Genomic DNA, 19,432 nt, shown 5'->3' on the forward strand with positions numbered 1-19,432 from the left:
AAAAACGAAGAACTAAAAGACACAGGACCATACGACTCACTCCGAGTTAAAAGCCAGAGAATAAAAGTGGGTTTTAAGACGAGACTTAAAGCTTTCGATGTTGGGGGCCTTTTTTACTTGGGAGGGCAGAGAGTTCCATAGTTTGGGGCCGACCACAGAAAAGGCTCGGTCCCCCCTGGTCTTAAGTCTCATCTTAGGCACCACAAGTTGGAGCTGGCCCTCGGACCTCAGTGACCGTGCTGGAGAGTAAACTTGGATGAGGTCCGAGATGTATTTGGGGGCCAGCCCATTCAACGCCTTAAAAACAAACAATAAAATCTTAAAATCAATCCTAAAACGAACAGGCAACCAATGTAGGGAGGCCAGAATTGGGGTGATGTGCTCCCCCTTTTTGGTTCCTGTTAAAAGCCGTGCCGCAGAGTTCTGGACTAACTGTAAGCGGGAGAGAGACTTTTGGCTAATTCCAGAGTAAAGTGCGTTACAGTAGTCCAGACGTGATGAAATAAAAGCGTGCATGACTTGCTCAAAGTGTTGCAAAGATAAAAAAGATTTAATTTTAGATAAAAGCCGAAGATGATAAAAACAGGATTTTATAACTGCATTAATTTGTTTGTTGAGTTTAAAATCACTGTCTATTATGACGCCAAGGCTGGTGGCTGAGGGACGAATGTTGTTTTGGAGGGGGCCGAAGTCTATAGGGGGGCCTTTATAGTTGAGGAGGATAGCTTCGGTCTTCTCTTCGTTAAGCATTAAAAAGTTGTGGGCCAACCAGGCCTTGACATCCCTTAAGCACTCAAGAAGGGGTGTCAGGGGGGCATGATCATTTTTTGCGAGTGGCAAGTACAGCTGGCAGTCGTCCGCATACTGGTGATAGGAGATGCCATGCTTTCTAAGTACTGCGCCAAGTGGGACCAGGTAGAGGGCAAATAAAATGGGCCCAAGAATTGATCCTTGTGGAACTCCACAGTCAAGCGGAGCAGTGGAGGAGTAAGATCCCCCAAGTCCCACGGCAAGGCATCTCCCTGACAGGTACGACCTAAACCACTCAAGAGCAGACCCCCTGACACCCACACAGTTCTCCAGGCGAGATAAAAGAATGGTATGGTCCACTGTGTCAAAAGCAGCAGTCAGGTCTAAAAGCACTAAAATGGCTGAACCACCAGAGTCAGTTATTAAAAATAGGTCGTTAAAAACCTTTAAAAGTGCAGACTCAGTGCTATGAAAGGCCCTGTAACCTGACTGGAAAGTGTCTAAAATCCCATTCTCATCTAAAAAAGGTTGCATCTGTGCAAGAACACTTCTTTCTAAAATCTTTGAGATAAAAGGCAGTTTAGAGATTGGCCGATAATTTGATAAAATAGAAGGATCCAGACTAGTTTTTTTCAACAAAGGTTCAACAGTAGCCTTTTTACAGAAAGATGGCACGGTACCAGAGGCCAGGCTACTGTTGATGATGGCACACACAGAAGGACCCACGGTTGGCCACACCTCCCTAAAAAAGCAAGGTGGGACTGGGTCGATGGGGGAAGAAGAAGGCTTAAGACCCTTTACCATCTCCGTGATAAAAGCCAGTGACACCGGTTCAAACTGATAAAAACCTTTAGAGCACTGTGTCAATGTGGGCATATTAAAAGAGGGGGGTGATATATTACTTCGTACAGATGCAACCTTGTCCTTAAAAAACTGCAAAAAGTTTTCACACGTTTCATAAGATTGTTCAAGTATAGTGGATGGACTGGGATTTAAAACAGAGTCAATAGTTTTAAAAAGAACACGTGGGTTGTTAATATTGTCTATATATATTTCATATATATATATATATATATATATATATTTCAAGAAGCAGTTTAATATTGTGATTGCAAGTTTTTGTAATCAGGAACAGTGTACACAGTGTACATATCAGACTGTACTTATTCAGGCTGTACTGAATTTCATTTGAAACAAAGCCCAAATACACAAAATGAATGAAAAGAAATGGCAGAAAATACCATTACCTCGCAAAAGACCTTCCTGGCTTCAGTCTCATAGAAGAGGCCGACAATGATGCGGGCATCTTGACGCTGAGGAAAGGGAGACAGAAAGGAAGAGTCACCCACTGGGACTGGACTTGAAAGTAGCGTCAGGATGTGGGAGCCAACACAGCAGTGGTTCTAGTCTCTGCTGGTGATAGTCATGCTGTTGCCATGGTTTCCATTCCAATAACTAATGAATCCTGACCATTAAAGGGGACCTATTATGCTCATTTGTCAGGACTCCTATAGAGCAGCGACACATCATAACCAACACACAAAGCTTTCTATATTTTTCAGAATCTGCACCTATTCCGGCTGTATTTCCTTGGCTTTCCAAAACAGTCTGTTTTAATTTATTCCATCCACGGCCTGCCTCCGGGCACGCTCGCACTCGCACTCGCAAGCGCTCCTCAGGACGTCTGGACAGCTACCAAACCCCACTTTTTATTTTGTCGCTATAGGAGTTGATAAGATGTTGATAAATGTTTAGGATCTACTATACGTTATTGGCTCGAGGCCCCTGACGTACTGTGTATGAACTCAAAGAGTGGTAACAGGATTTATACAACAAGGGCAGTAGAAATGCAGTCATTACACATTTTTTTCAGGACTACCTACCCATGTTTGAAAAAGTCAAGTAGACTACTGACTGTGGTAGAAAAAAGGCTATTAGCAACTCCAGACATTGGCGAGCTTGTAATTTGCACCCCGTATACTCCCTGTATGCACACTCTATACTGCTACACAGACAACAGAATAAACACAGTTGGGACACTGATAACTTGTTACTCACAGCTTGCGCTTCGGACTCGGAGTAACTTTGAAAAGCCATCAACAGTTTGGTGGATGGTCCAGCTTCGCCCACGTTCACATAACAGTCCCACGGCTTGTACCCGGGCATGCAATGTAAGATCTTTATGTGGGAAGTTGGAAACAACTCTCTGAAACCGAGCGTTCGGAGCCATTGCAAACTTCTTTCAGCGATCACTTCCAAATGCGCAAACCTCATTATCTGAAACTTTGGCAGCATTTAACACGAGAATAAAACATTTATAGAAGTGGAAAAAGCATCATACCTCCCCTATAAACCGAGGCTGGCTAACCGAGATTCCACTGTATTTACCGTACTTGGCAAAATTTGCAGTCACGGAATCACGGAAACATACACCAGTGATGTTCAACCACTGTGCCGCGGCACACTAGTGTACCTTGACAAACCGTCAGGTGTGCCGTGAGGAATTATCCAATATCACTTTTTATAATTAACATTTATTAATCATCATTATGTCAATAGCCATTATGTCAATAGTATACGTACATGGACCCAAATATTCCAATTGCATTTGGTTTATTTGCGCAAACGGTAAGAATTGAACAGAGATGCAATATTCCTTTAACCAATCCGATTGAGGTATCTTGTACCCGCTCAAACGGAAAGTTGTCAGGGTGCCTTCTTCTTCCTGGTGTTTTTCTTCTTCTGTTGTTTATTGGCGGTTGGCAAGCAGCTTTGGTGTGCATTAGCGCCATCTGTGGAACAGAATCTAAACCCTTCTATACTTTATTCACAAGTGCAGTTTTATTAAAAAAGAAAATATACGTATATCTATATAAAACATGTCCTGAGTTTAATTATAAAATATTAGCATGTTTGAATTCGACCTTTTCCTGTTTAAATTGATCCCGGGTGCGTTCTTTCAGCGCATGCTCAGATATGACGTAACACGCAGCTCCAGACGTTCTTTACTTTTAAAAATGGAGGCCAGCAATCGGCACTGGACTAAGCAAAGTTTGTTTTTGATTCAAACTAAATTTTAAGACTGGACAGACAAAAAACTGGCAATACAGAGTTATTCCAACAAGTGAAAGAATAACTGGACGTTGATGTTTACGTTTTACTGGGCATGCCTGTTTGACTATTCTGTTTGATTTTCACGGCGCATGTAGACAAGAGATTGGAATATTCCTTTTTATGGATACCATTGTTTCCCGAAAGGTCATTTGGAAAGACAAAAAGCGGTGATGTAAAAGCGTGGCTACTGTGGAGTGTCTGTGGTGTAAAGAGCAGAGCAGAGCAATGTAATATTATATGTAATATAATAAAATGTAATATTGGTCCGTGTGGCAACACCTAGCTTGTTCCTCCCATAGACTTATTGATGCACGTGTGAGGTCATGGTGACATTTTGTAACATTTTTGTTTAGTGGTGTGCCACAAGATTTTTCCAATGTAAAAAATGTGCCGTGGCTCAAAAAAGGTTGAAAAACACTGACATACACAATAAAACATACTATTAGAATACTGTATTGTATTTTTAGCAAAAAATAGATTTCGGGGGATTTGTGCATTTACTCTATCGACCATAACCAACATTTGCGTTCAGCAATCAGACAAAATGAAGAGGTTAAGCTAACAGCAAAACACCCCCCCCCCTCCCCCCGTGCTGCACTGTCATGATGATGGAGGCAGAGTGAGACAGGCCGTACAAGCAGGAGAATTTATTTTTGGCCATCGGGAAGGTGCGGAACAACTCCTCGGGTGTCTGAGATGCAAAATGCACAAGCACGGTCTGGTTGTCAGCATAAGTGGCAGCAAGACTTATCTGGATTCACGGGAATAAAAGCTGAAAGCCTTCTTGGAGTATGCTCCTCGGCTTGTTGATGCTCACAGTTACATATGCCAGTGGAGCTTCATTTTCACTTTCACTTTTCATTGCCCAAATGATTATCACTTCGATACAATTCCAGTACATTCTGGGCATTATAATAAAGAAAAGGCAGTTGGAGGTTCTATTGTTATGTCAAGCGGGTACACCTACAGGCTGCATCGAGATACTGCCATTGATGTCAAAAAGAATCGAATCAATACAAATCTGCCTCAGTCGGTATAAATTGGTGCCATTTATCTTCAAATTTGTTGGGTGGGACAAAGAAAAGTTGGAGACCTGCCAAAATTCAACACCTATGACTATATAAACGTGCTATGTCCCAAAAAGAAAAGGGAGAAAACCACCACAAACTATTTATTTTCATTTTCGCATTTGGAACTAAACTGTGTTCCGGGTCAAAAATGTGTATTTTGCATGGTGACATTAGGATAAAGTTTGACGTTATCATCCTACATACAGTATCTGTACCCCTGGTCGATACTATACTGTACTATACTGTTTTGTACTTTCCCTAAAACTTCTCACAGATTTGACTTGGTATACAGCATTTGGTTTATTTGTACGTCTGCTTTGTTTAGGAGGCATTGGTGGGCGTGAGGCACCTTGAGGTTTTTTACAGCCACAGCAGGGTCCGTCAGGAAGCTTTGCCGAACGCTGATTTCAATCCCAGCTTCTTTCACCCTCGCTTCCAGATCATCCAGGGTCTGTCAGGCACAGAGACAGCGATGGGATGGTCAGCATTGACAAGTACTTCATAGAAACATCACTGCTGGAGCCTATCCCAGCTGGACTGGTGGCCAGCCAATCACAGGGCACATATAGACAAACAACCATTCACACTCACATTCATACCTATGGACAATTTGGAGTGGCCAATTAACTTAGCATGTTTTTGGAATGTGGGAGGAAACCGGAGTACCCGGAGAAAAGAACATGCAAACTCCACACAGAGATTTGATTTATTTGTTTATGGAACTCTCTCAAAGCTGTAAAGGTGACTATGGGGGTGTTACTACATATCTAACTGTAATCTAGCTCTAATATTGTTCAAAAGTACTACGACAATGTATAAATAAGGAGTCGTACTTCATGAAAATTGGCTTATCACGGTCGGTTCTGGAACCAATCAATCGCAAATTGCTGTATTTTAAAAATCATTAATGCTAATATGATGTATTTTCAATCAAACTAAGCAGTTTAATGTTATGTATTTCAAAGCCCGAATGGACTGAAAATGAAGCAAACCGTGACCTTAAAACTTGTAAAGGTTTTATGATGGCTCCGCTTTGAACCTAGAGCAGATGATGTAGAAAAAAAGCTGAAATATGAAGTCTAGTCTGATGAAGATGTGCCAGGAGTTAGAATCCCCTCAACAATCGCATGTGAAGGCGGAGATCCAAGACTAAAATGGGAAGAAGTCATTGAGGACATTAAAGTGGTCTATCACGCAATTCCCAAATAGCATCTGACTTGGTGTTTAGTAAGTGCTATAATTTCCCCAAAATGCTTCACCGCCGCACTTTTGGGTTAATGGTGATGATCTGGCTCTTCACCCTCTTACAGAAATTACAGTTATTCATGCAGACATCTTCTTCCACTTATCCCAGGTCGGGTCGTGGGGGTGGCAGCCCAAGCGGGGAAACCCAGACTTCAGACGCAGTCTCTCCAACATGACCCGGGTCTTCCCCGAGGCCTCCTACCGGTCCGATGTGCCCTGAACACCTCCCCAGGGAGGCGTCTGGGAGACATCCTGACCAGACGTCCTAGCCACCTCAATTGGCTCCTCTCAATGCGGAGGAACTGCGGTTCTACTCCAAGTTTCTCCCGGATAGATCGACTGATAAACTGAGAGCTTGACCTTTCAGCTCAGTTCCCCTGTCACCACAACAGACCGATTCAGATGATCTGGTGATCCCAGATCCTTCCCTGGTAAACAAGACCCAGAGGTTTGAAGAACTCCTTTACTGCTAAATTGGAGTTAGGAAAGACAAAACAAAATCAATCCATTTTCTACGGCTTATCCTCACTGGAATCGCGTTGTGTGCTGGAGCCTATACCAGCTGACTTCGGGCAAGAGGCAGGGTACTGGTGGCCAGCCAATCCCAGGGCACATATAGACAAACAACCATTCACACTCACATTCATACCTATGGACAATTTGGAGTGGCCAATGAAGCTAGCATGTTTTTGGAATGTGGGAGGAAACCCACGCATGCACGGTGAGAACATGCAAACCCAATAACCCAAACTCATAAAAAAAATGGGGACCACGACTGAAAACAACTGAGACCGGTTGGCTTAAGGTAATTCCATGGTATCGGTGTAAAACCAGAGTGATGTTTCCCCTATATGACTGTTGTTCCTTGTAATGTATTATCATGTATTATCATGTAAAATGAAACAATGTATTACTCACTGATGTAAAAACTTCTGTTGTCTGCTGAATGGTTGCAATCTTGGTCCATTTCCACTTGTGGAATAGCTGTACTCGAGTGGGGTTGTGCAGCGTAGCAGATGGATGAGTGCGGAAGAAGGTGGGAAAGCGTTGGCGATTGGACAGAGCCGGGGAACTGGACCCATACGACAACTGAAAGCGGAGAAAAGGAAAACATGTCATCTTGTGGCACCTCACACCTCACAAGTCATCTTCTGATTCCAGAAGATTACTTTGATAGAAGCTTCTGGCAACGCTAATTTGGCTTTCCTGGGCACCAATCCTACCGATGGTTGAATGTTTACACCATCTGCATTCATGGTGGGGGAAGTACTTATTTGATCCCCTGCTGATTTTCTAGATGTCACAAATGACTTGTGTGACAAGTGATTGTCATACAAGTCTTACTGCCCCTCTGACTACCCTACTTTGCCACAGCCAACAAATTTCATTACAGTACATCTGTACATCGAGTACATCTGCATCTGCATTTTTTTTTTACATGCGACTTACAATGTAAGAATTTTGTCAAATTTCAGTTACCTGCACGTGGCCAGTGGCAAAGGTACCCTGCATTGACTGGCCACAACATTAGGTACACTTACACAGCATAACAAAACCGGCATCCTGCATGTATTGCATATGACATTGAATATTACACAATATTCTCAATATGTCACACGATGCGCCTTGCAATCTTAAACTTGTTTCATAACGTACACAGCGCATATCTTTGTCAAGACAGCGGGCACGATTGTGCATCAGTCACTGACAGCGTTTTTTTTTTTTCTTTTTATGTCTGCCGACGGTGGTTTGGCGGGTGATATAAAGTCAGTTGGAAAACTGCTTGTAGTACTCAACGCCAGGCTTTGAAAAAAACATTTTGTTATTATTATGTTGATTATCACGTTTGCATGACAACAACAAACAACAACAAAATAATTGAGGTTGAGGTTGGCTGGCATTGCACCGCATTTGCTGACAGTGACAATGCTAACACAAAATGTGACGGACTAGCAAGTGCAATTCTATTTGCTGTTGGTCAGTGACTCCCCAGGATGAACCCCCATGTCATGTCGGGGTGGCTGGCATTGCACTGCACTTCATGCTGGAAAAGCATCCAATGTGGCTGAATGACAACAATTCTGCAAAAGAGACTCATTGCAAGTTATCGCAAACACTTGATTGCAGTTGTTGCTGCTAAGGGCGGCCCAACCAGTTCTTAGCTTTAGGGGGAAATCACTTTTCATTTAGGGGCATGTATAAGTGGTGGGCAAAAGCCTTCATATCAGTGAACCGGATCATTCCGGTTCATTCCGTAAAAAGATTCATTCATTTGGGTCAATTGGTGGTTAGCCTGTGATCTCCCCCTGTGCCTAGACCCGGTCAGCCATGTCGAGTCAGTCCGTTCACTCATGCTCACATTCGACAGTATGGTGTGTTGGTCATGAACGAACACGTCAAAAGAACGAGTTCTTTTTTGTGAACGGAATGAACAAGGTCACCGACAGTGTCGGTCAATCTCTCGGTCTTTCAGTCAGCTGACCCCACCCACCCACAGAGCGAGGCAGTGAACTGACTCTCCAGCCAATCACAAAAAAGCATTTGCAACTGAACGAACTGAACGGGTATTTTAGGGGTGGTGACCTTGTTTGTTTGTTCTTTTGACCCATTCGTTCATGACCGACATACCACTAGCCATGTAGCATAGGATTTTTTTTCTCCCTCAGTGATAAATGGCTTCATTTTGTGACTTATATTTAAATTTGATTGACGATCTGAAACATTTAAATGTGACCAACCAAGAAAAACAAGAAATCAAGACATTTTAGCTGTTTATCTTTAGAACTCACAGAAAAGACAAAGATGTGTGTTCATGGCTCACGTAAGGATTGTGGCTGATGGGCAAAAGTCCCCCAAAAAGTGCAGTTTTCCTTTAAGCCGAGGCCATAACCGGGTGTGGGCTTTTTTGGCTGCTTGTAGCCTCAATCGGTCAATCTGTGTTTTTCCTTCCTCACAACGGACCGATGCCGAGTCGGACAGGGTCCACATCACTGCAGATGCCACGGCAACCTGCCTTGCTGTATTAACAGCTCCAAACGTCCTGCATGTTTAAATCCAGCTAAAAGATGGCACACATATCTGAAAAACCATTTGGCTCCTACTGATGTCTTTAATAATAGCAGAACATTGGAATCACACTTAAACCACTTTATTATGAGGAACGAGGGCTTGCGTTCTGTCCGTCTGTCTGTCTATATAACTCCTTATTTGTAAAATGACAAATACTTCAACTTGCTGATACAGTTCATCTTCAAACAGCTAAAATAATGCATAAGGCTAAAAATAAGCAATTAGCTAAAAATGTCATCCAATACTTCTCTACAAGAGAGGAGAAATATGATCTCAGGGAAGAAGTACATTTGAAACACTTCTATGCTAGGACTACGTTATGCTAGCCATAGCATTTCAGTATGTGGAATCAAACTATGGAATGGATTGAGTAAGGAAATCAAACAATGCACAACAATGAGCCAATTCAAGAAACAATACAAGCAGTTGATGTTTGCTAAATACAAGGATGAAGAGTCTTGAACCAGTCATGATGTGCTATATATATCACTATATTGACACTTACTATGGTACACATTATGGCATTGGATGCTCACATCACCGAGTACTTCCGTACGAGGTGCATTATTTAAAAAAAAAACACCTTAAACTGTATAATGGAAAGCAGGAAGTGAACGAATGTAGCAGTTACTGATTGTAAAAGTACCAGATGGAGGGGTAGGATTTAATAAGCTTTGCTTCTTCCTACTCCTTTTGGACATGTGGAACTGGAAACTGATTATGGGATGCACTCAATTGGAATCTGATGCATGTTCAAATGAAATAAAACCATTACTATTACCATTACCATTACCATTACCATTACCATTACCATTACCATTACCATTAGCATATCTTACACCTATTCAGCCTGTTCTCTATTCTTTCATTGTTAGAACTTGCCTTCCAATGTCTGTTTTGGTCAAGTAGTTTGGTTAAACTGAATGAACTGAATGAATTACCCACAAAAAATGCTACTTATAGTCAAGTGCCACTTATGCATGTATTTTTTATTTTTTACCTATTTATGCATTTTCGCCATTGTGCGACTTATACTCCGGAGCGACTTTTAGTCCAGAAAATACAGGCATTGAACATGAATATAAATACTTTTTATATAGGAGTACACACTCACCAATGATTAGTACTTCAGGCTGCATTTGTTCATAAGAATTTGTTGTTAAATTGCTTGCCTGGGTAAATAAAGATCAACTAAAATAACTAAATCAAAAGCTTATGAAGAAACAATGACACATATCCTGTTGCTAAGTAGGCAAGGTTCACCAGGCCAATCATGGGCACCAAAAAATGAAGGATTGAAATGTCCAAAAAAGAACATTCAGGCAATAGCAAAGAAAGAAATAACGTATCATATCATCTTACCACGATGAGATTCCACATGCGAGCTGCTTCTGCCACCAATGTGGACACAGAACTGCAACCCGGCATCAGAACGATTTTGATGGGTTCCGTGTACAGAAGGTCATAGAGCAGCTTGGTGGCTTCTCCGGGATCACACTGGTGACAAACAAACAGGAAGGCTGTCAGTAAAAGAATAAACAATGAACTAATTGGGTCCAATTCATGCTAAGATTGGGGATGGTCGGATCCATCCAAATAGCGATGGTATCAATACCAAAGGGTAGCTACCAAGCGTTGGATTCACCCACTCACCCACTATTGAAGAACATGAGATGGATTGAACTAAGATGTGAGAACTCACCCTAACACTACCCGAAATCATTTTCATTTTTTTGTTTTTTCCGCAAATATGTGTTTTATTTTGTTTTTGTGATGTGGTGATGTTATCCCGGGAGTACTTGGCGGTCAAAGAATCCTCACCAAATTGTCGAACTGCTCCCTGACACCCGACATGTATAAATGCCCCCGCCCCCCAGCATTCCCATTCCAAAAAACTACCACAGACCGCCTTCATAATTACCAACCCATAGCCCTGACATCTATAATGATGAAGTGTTTGGAGCTGCTGGTCTTTCACAAGTCCGGATGCCTCCTGGACGGTTCCCTGGTGAGGTGTTCCAGGCATGCTCAGCCAGGAGGAGGCCCTGGGATGGACCTAGGACATGTTAGAGGGATTACAGCTGGCCTGGGAATGCCTTGGTGGAAGATGTAGCTGGAGACAAAGAAGTGTGGACCTTCATACTGAGACTGCTACCCCCACAACCACCAAGTGGAAGAAAATGTATGGATTGATGGATGGGTGGGTCTTTCAACACATCAGAGACCCTCCACCTCTCTTTTTAAACCCCCCACCAGTTTGTCTAAACTGGTCCTCAGAGAATGCAATGGTCCTAAACTCCACACAGCGCTATGCCAGCATCTGGAGAACAAAAAAACCTACATGAGGAGGATCTTTGTGGACCACAGCTCAGCGTTGGACATCATCACTCCTAACATCCAGGTCACCAAACTTTCAGGTCACACTTTCTGGGCAACTTCCCGATTTGTTATTTTATTTTACGTTTGTCAATGTATTGCATATCACATATTATTGAAGTATTAAATTACTATTCTGTTCAACTTGTCAAAAAATTCAGTACAAAGACAAAGGCATTGTTTTTGGACGACTACTGTACTGTACTGTACTGTAATAATGCAGATAACAAAGCGTCAGCCTAAACGTTGTAGGGGAAATATGTATATGAAACAATATATACAACCACGGTGCCGTAAAGGGCACAGTGATACACGAGGACGAACGTAGCGGAGGCGAGGCGAGGTGAGGCACGCTTCAAGGTCATCTCGTTCCTGACAGGCTCTTCAGGGGAACCAGCATTTGTGGATGTGGATGGCCGGGGGGAGACAACATTTACCCAGCAGTCAAGTCCCATTATCTGGAGCCACGTTACCAACGGTCAATGGTAAGTCTTGCTTTCCATTTACAAGCTGAAGCCAATGAAAAATCAATAAACAATTGAAGTGATAATGCCAAAGGCAGAGTGACCTTTAATCATGGACAGGAGTGCAAGGGTGTTCACTTGATTGTTGGATTGATTTGGGTGTTTTTCAGACTTGGCTTGGTTAGGATTTGGGAGGGTATTGCTGTGTCATAAGACATATAGTATTATTCAACATGGGTTATTCTACCAAATATGATTATGTGGAAGACAGCAATCCATCATTGTTATTATGTTAATGCATGCATGATGTGAGAAGGCTTCCTTTTAAACGACCCTGTGCCTCATGCCTGGGAGTGTACGCACTTATCACATTCTCTTAAATATGCACATAAAATTGTCATGCAGACTGAGCTTCCAATTATAGTCAAATTATAGTCAAGTGATTGATTACTCAGATGACATGTTTTCATTTGATTTTTGCTGATATTACACCGCCACAATAGTCTGTTCATTTGTGGATTAATTAAGTAAGATTTGAGACTAGACAAATCGGGCTGCAGGGTAGACGAGTGGTTAGCCTGACAGCTAGGAGACCCGAGTTCAATTCCACCCTCGGCCATCTCTGTGTGGAGTTTGCATGTTCTCCCAGTGCATGCGTGGCTTTTCTCCGGGTACTCCGGTTTCCTCCCACATTCCAAAAACATGCTAGGTTAATTGGCCACTCCAAATTGTCCATAGGTATGAATGTGGGTGGGAAAAATACAGTCATATTAGCGTGAATGATTTTTAAAATACAGCAATCCCTCGTTCGTGACGATTGATTGGTTCCAGAAGCGACCGTGATAAGCCAATTTTCATGAAGTATGACTCCTTATTTATACATTGTCATAGTACTTTTTAACAATATTAGAGCCCTTTAGATATGAAGTAACACCCCCATAGTCACGCTTACAGCATTGGGAGAGTTACATAAACAAATAAATCAAATCTCTGTGTGGAGTTTGCATGTTCTTTTCTCCGGGTACTCCGGTTTCCTCCCACATTCCAAAAACATGCTAGGTTAATTGGCCACTCCAAATTGTCCATAGGTATGAATGTGAGTGTGAATGGTTGTTTGTCTATATGTGCCCTGGGATTGGCTGGCCACCAGTCCAGCTGGGATAGGCTCCAGCATCCCTGTGACCCTCATGAGGATAAGCAGTATAAAATGAATGAATGAATGACATGTGCAAATCAAGCTGGGATTAATTGCGATTAATCAGATTTCATGTAATTATTCACAGTTAATATTATTTTCCAAATCCAGGGTGTGTTCCTTAGCAATGCCAACTAGACTAAAAACTGAAAAGGCAAGGTGCACGTACAGTATACGTACATACAGTATATGCACACACAAGTTGGAGTCAATAGGAAACATTCTACTGACCAACAAGCAGCATATCGATAAATATAATGTGTACATGGTTGTTTCAAGACAAGCGCCCAGACTCTCAGCAACTGTCGATCCAAATTGTCCCGATGAAAAACACACTTTCAACTTTCAACACCTAAAACATTTAAAGCATCGCAGCTATTAGCAAAGAAAATGGATATAATCCAATAACTGCTGCAGCAGTTCAACATCCATCAAAAGCAGAGTGAAAACAAGGAGAAAGGGGCACACTCAACTTATCAATTTGGCTGAGTGATAATCGTGAGAGCTGGAAAAGATAAAGCTCCCATGATTGATGAAATGACAAAGGCAAACACAAAGAGGAGAGTCAGGCTTGAGTGATGAGGTTACAGTTGTTGTTTGCGACTCGCTTTGAAGTAGCACACCTTCCAAATCCAGCCACTTTTGTATAACGGTGTTCAAAGAAAACGTGTATTTTAGCGACGATCCGTGCAGACGTCATCACGCTATTTTTTCACATAAATCGGGTGTATTTTCATTCATTATGCATGTTTGGTAGTGGTGTGTCGGTCATGAACGAACGGGTCAAAAGAAAGTCAAAAGTCTGTTCAGTTGCAAATGCATTTTTTTTTGGATTGGCTGGAGAGTCAGGTCTCCGTTCCTTTCGCAGGGCGGGACTATCTGCGTGCTTGCATGTTCTTATCCTATCGTCACCTCGCTCTGTGTGGGTGGGGTCTTCAGTTGCTTTGATGCTGACATATATTAAGACATATAGATTGGGTTTTTATTTTTATTTTTATATAATAATAATAATTATTATTATTATTCCACTTTTCTGACTTATATGCCATTAAGTTCCAGATAATGAGGGTTGTACACTTGGAAGTGATCCCTGAAAGAAGTTTGGGATGGCTCTGAACGCTCGGTTTCTAAAGGCGTGGCAAAACTGCCCCTTTGTGATGTCACAGTGGGGCGGACTTCAACAAGCTCAGGCAGAAGTTATTGTATTTTGTGATTCCCAGCAAGAGAAAAAATATTTTCATCTGTCAATGGCATTTCACACGGGACTGTTACTGTGAACAAGTTAAAACAGAAGCAAAAATTTTGGCGGGAAGCAAAAATGACAGGAAATGCAGCTGGAATAGGTGCAGATACTGGAAGATCTGGAAAGTTATCTGTTTGTGTTATTGTGTGCAGCTGCTCGATAGGAGACCACAGCTCAATACAAAGGTAAAAAAATGAGCATAATTGGTCCTCTTTTATAGTTATTTTGTTATGAGCCCAGGTCAGCAACCGGGCATGACAACACATGCAAGCCAGCAACTGTCAACTACTCAGGGCCTATCTGCATATATATATATATATATATATATATATATATATATATATATATATAGACTTGAGCACATGGGCAGCTTAGGCAACTTTCACACAATCTTTGGCAAGCCAGGCTTGGTGCAGAGTACTGGCTGTGCGAGAGACGGGGTGATGTTGTCGAGTTCTCAAGTTAGCGTCGTCAAAGAGGATGACAGCGAGTCTGCAAGTAACACTGCAAGTAGCTCTGAGCTGACGAGGTGAGAGAAACGCCCACATGGATGCAAAGAGTCTCAGACAACCCATAATATTGGATACCAGGTGCATTTTTATAACAACACACGCTTGCCAACTTCCACACTCAAAAGCCATTAGGATTCATCAATAACCTCCAATCATATCAAGAATACAAGCATCGTTAAAAAGTAGTGCGTTCACTCACATACGATCAATAGGACTTTTGGATGAACATACCAATTGAGGTTATTCAATGAAAAATTGAATGAATGAATGTCTAGAACCAGTCATGACGGTTACTATGGTACCCATTAAGTCATCGTATGGTCATATCACCTCGTATTTCGGTTTGTGACAAAAAAGATTTTTTTTTAAATCAATTAAAAAAACTTAAATTATATTAGAAAGGCAGGAAGTGAACAAATGTAACAGTTAGTGATTGTAAAAGTACCAGATGGAGGGGTAGGATTTAATAAGCTTTGCTTCTTCCTACTCCTTTTGGACATGTGGAACTGGGAACTGATTATGGGATGCACTCAATTGGAATCTGATGCATGTTCAAATGAAATTAAACCATTACCATTACCATTACCATTACCATTACCATTACCATTACCATTACCATTACCATTACCATTATTTTTGGTTACTTTTCCAGTTGCTGCCATGAATTGGACTGGTGAGCCTGGCGCTCTCATTGTGGAAACGTTAATCAAAACAAACCAATCTGTAACTGCAACACAACCAGCGTTCCGTTTGCACTTTCCTGATGGTTTCCTGGGGTGGGCTAAGCATTGATTTATTGATTTGAAAGATAATATACACGTCACTGTGTATTGGGTACCCCACTGTATCAATGAAGAGGCGTCCATCAAGTCAGCTGTGGTTGACTTTGCAGGTTTCTGTGATATTTTGTCAACACGGGAGTGGGTAAAATGTGCATTTTCTGAGTGCGGACATAGGTTGAGTGGGCTTGATGTGACTTTTTCACCCGACAAGCATAAAAGTCAACAAGCACCCATCTGTTCCTGTTTAGCGCACGGTGGGGTTTTGTGCAACGGCAAAGCCAAAGCCGCATTGTTTGAAGTGAAGTTGTCAAGGTTACTGTTGTCATGCCAATCTACATGGACATCTAATGCTACCCAACACTGCCTCGGGCTTTTGAAGTGAGGATTCAACACAGAGCAGCCCCAACCAATCACGGTGATGCTTTTAAAAGCACCAGTCTGTCACAACGCATTTCACGGCATTTGTGTGCCGTGCTGTATTGACATGTGAAGTGTGAAAAAACGTCATAGCAAAACCCTGAAACACACCCCAAGCAATGTCGAAATCCATAAAATGTCTTCAATATGCTAATTAAGGCTCGGTAAGGAGCGATCTCGGCTTCAGTGGCACACTAGAAAAAGACAAAACAATAGCGCTTGGCTTGGGGCAGGATCTCATCCCTGACCCGGAGATGGCGCGCCAGCCACCCCTTCCCCGGGGATAACAACTGCTGGTTCACTGTTGGTGAACTGATCCAGCTCGCGCTGAGGATCACGGCCCAGTGAAGCCAGCAGGACCGCATCATCTGCAAAAAGCAGAAACCCAATCCTGCAGCCACCGACCCTCGAATCCCCTCAAAAATCCACTGCGCTACCACCAAAAGTTCCATCTTATAACATTTTCTTGCGCAATCAGAGATCTGCGATGGCCCGCCCACAATCACATGTATGACTATGACATATCAGCTGTATGACAGACGTCATGCAACTAAATGGGGACATCCATGTGGCTCCACAGAAAAGTCAGTGTAGCATATAACAGGTGACCCAAAAAGATGCGTACCCATATTTTATTCGATAAAAAATCCATTTTTTAACGAATGTCTTTTCTGTTACAGGACGTGAATGTGAGAGTGGATAGCAGTCTGGCATTCTAGGTCCCTATGAGTGGAGTTTGCGGCTTTCGGCTCTGCTTGTGTCTCTCTGGGTACTTCAGAGATGATTTGAATTGCGTTATGTGAAAGAGTGAATCAAGTTACTGTTGGTGAATGAATTCAGTAAGTACACTTACTACTTATGACGATACTATTTTCATTTCCCGGCAAATTTCTAGTCTTTTATGATATAATTAGTTCCGTTAGTACGATACCCGGTTATTATGATAATCCGGTTACTACGATGCCCTTTTCATCTCCCGCCAGCCAATTTGGTCTGCTTATATCGATACAAAAGCAGCTTAAATCAATCTTTGCTTAAGGATTTCAATACCAAAAAAGAACACGGCGAATGGCTGCTTCCAGTCAACTTTATTTTTCACACTTCCACCACCAGAGCGCAGCACACACACCGATTCCTGCACTTCCTGGTTCACAGGTCATGCTCAACCCGCCCCACATAGCTGGCCAAACACATGCCTGTATAGAATCTATACACACGAGAGAAACCACGCATTGAAATCCTTAAGCAAAGATTGATTTAAGCTGCTCGACATTGTTCTATACTATAGAACAATGTCGAGTGCATTATTGCCCACTTTTAATGCAGTTCGGCGCAGGATCGGATATATGGATAGTCCCGTTATATCGGTATTTTTTCCGACTCCCGAGAATATCGATATAACGAGACTTTACTGTAAATAAAAAAATAATTGATGTTTTGCGCTTGAAGACATCCAATGATTACCTGTAAAAGTACACATACAGTATAGACAGCATGAGTGAGTCAATATTATGTCTTGTTTATGTCTTATATGTCTTATATTATCTTCCTTTGTCTACTATATAATAATAATAATTGTAAGTGCTGTTACAGAAATACACTAAGCATAATCCTTAAATCCTTTCATGAATTTAGTTAATAAATGATTGATTTCATTGAAGCTTAAAAACAAGTTAATAGGTTGTACATTATTACAATGAGCTAAACAATTAAGTTAATGAATTTATTGTGTATGTTTTCGTTGTTCCCATGGCGGAACTAAAGATTCTTGTTTTGTGCTGCTAAGTGGCAGCATTAATTGAAGGACAAAGGAGGAAGTTGTAAACGCACAGCACGTCATTTGCACGTACTGTCTAAGTGGGAACAGTCACATGGATTTCCAAGACTTTAAGGACCTCTCCGTTGACCAGCAGCCAACGAGATATATATTTTCTAAGTTGTTAATTAGTCTTTCACGATACTATATGACGGGATCATTTTGTGACATGTACCGTTTATATCTGGTTGAATGCAGTTCTCACGGCGTGAAGGCAAGGATGTATGAGAAACAAGCTCATGTATTAAACGCCCGTTTCAAAGAACCGACCTGTGTCTGTTGTCGTGGAGAGAGTTAAAATAATAATAGGAGTGTAAAAGTCACTGTAGGGATGTTACTTCCTGTTTAGAGTGCTCTATTAATGGTAAAAATAAATAAATAAAATGGTTCACAGTTCACTTTTCACAGAGTTTCTGTTTTGCCTTAATTTTTTTTCTAAGAGCTTTTTTTTAATGACAACTTATGAACGTTATGAACGCTGGTCCAATGTGCAAGTTGGGGGTCTTGCTGCCCTCTCTCGTCTGTCGGCCCTGCCCATTGTCTTCTGTGTCCTGATTAGCTGTACGACATTGTCAATCAATCTCCTTTGCGCCGCCCTGCTTTAACTCCTGTGTCATCGCTAGCTTAGTTGCTCGCACTCTTTGTATGTTTGCAAGTTTCTCCCCGATACAACCCACAATGTCGACAAAACGGAATGTGGCCAAAAGGCAGAAGAGGAGGCTAACCGTCGCACAACAGGATGGACTTGGATCTGCAGTTGGAAGGAGGAAGACTGCAGCAATATGATTTAACAAGGATACAAAAATGCTACAGTACAACGGAACAGTGCCAGGACAAAAAGGCAGAGTCACAGGAGCAAAATCATCATGTCAATCATTAATCGTGTGTCCAACCTGTGGTTTGAACTTTTTGGAGTGTTTAAACAAGAAAGATAAGTGAGAAAGTGTTGCCAGTCTGAGAAAAGTGTATTAAGTGTATGATGAGGGGTTTTACTGTCACGGTTCGGCATGTCTGTGTTGCGATGCAACCCCAGGATGCAGAGAGCAGGACCAATAGCAGGTAAATGTTTATTGCGTGCAATAATTGCAGCAGCAGGAAAAAGCAACTCAGTAACAGACGTACAAATGATAATGATCCCACAAAGGGAGAAGCACACACCTGAACTAAATAGAGAGGACAAATTAGGCACAGGTGTGGGTGGCTATGGCAACGAAGGCAGACGAGGCAAAACAGGAAGTCCAATACAAAATAAGTGTCCAAAACGGAAACCAAAGCCCAAGAAGGTAACTCAAACTCAACCTGTCACGTGCGAACCCACACAGGGCGTGACATTTACGGCCTTAAAATAAAAGTAGTAGTTGTAAAAAATGTTTTGAGCA

At 42.0% G+C, this 19,432-nt stretch overlaps 1 protein-coding gene across 2 annotated transcripts in view; it reads right to left on the reverse strand.

Moving 5' to 3' along the window:
- gabbr1b (gamma-aminobutyric acid (GABA) B receptor, 1b) overlaps positions 1–19,432 on the reverse strand; it is a 159,423-nt gene that overhangs the window by 57,839 nt on the left and 82,152 nt on the right. For both annotated transcript variants that reach the window (XM_058047926.2, XM_078792222.1), the window contains 4 exons: positions 10,611–10,745; positions 7,098–7,268; positions 5,284–5,385; positions 1,998–2,063 (listed from right to left, as the gene is read on the reverse strand). In XM_058047926.2, the coding sequence (XP_057903909.2) occupies positions 1,998–2,063; positions 5,284–5,385; positions 7,098–7,268; positions 10,611–10,745 (474 nt within the window). The remainder of the gene's footprint in view (positions 1–1,997; positions 2,064–5,283; positions 5,386–7,097; positions 7,269–10,610; positions 10,746–19,432) is intronic.

The sequence above is a fragment of the Doryrhamphus excisus genome, linkage group LG7 (assembly GCF_037039965.1).
Source record: "Doryrhamphus excisus strain RoL-2023G ecotype Guam linkage group LG7, RoL_Dexc_Guam_v1.1, whole genome shotgun sequence".
In the NCBI taxonomy this organism is placed as follows: domain Eukaryota; kingdom Metazoa; phylum Chordata; class Actinopteri; order Syngnathiformes; family Syngnathidae; genus Doryrhamphus; species Doryrhamphus excisus.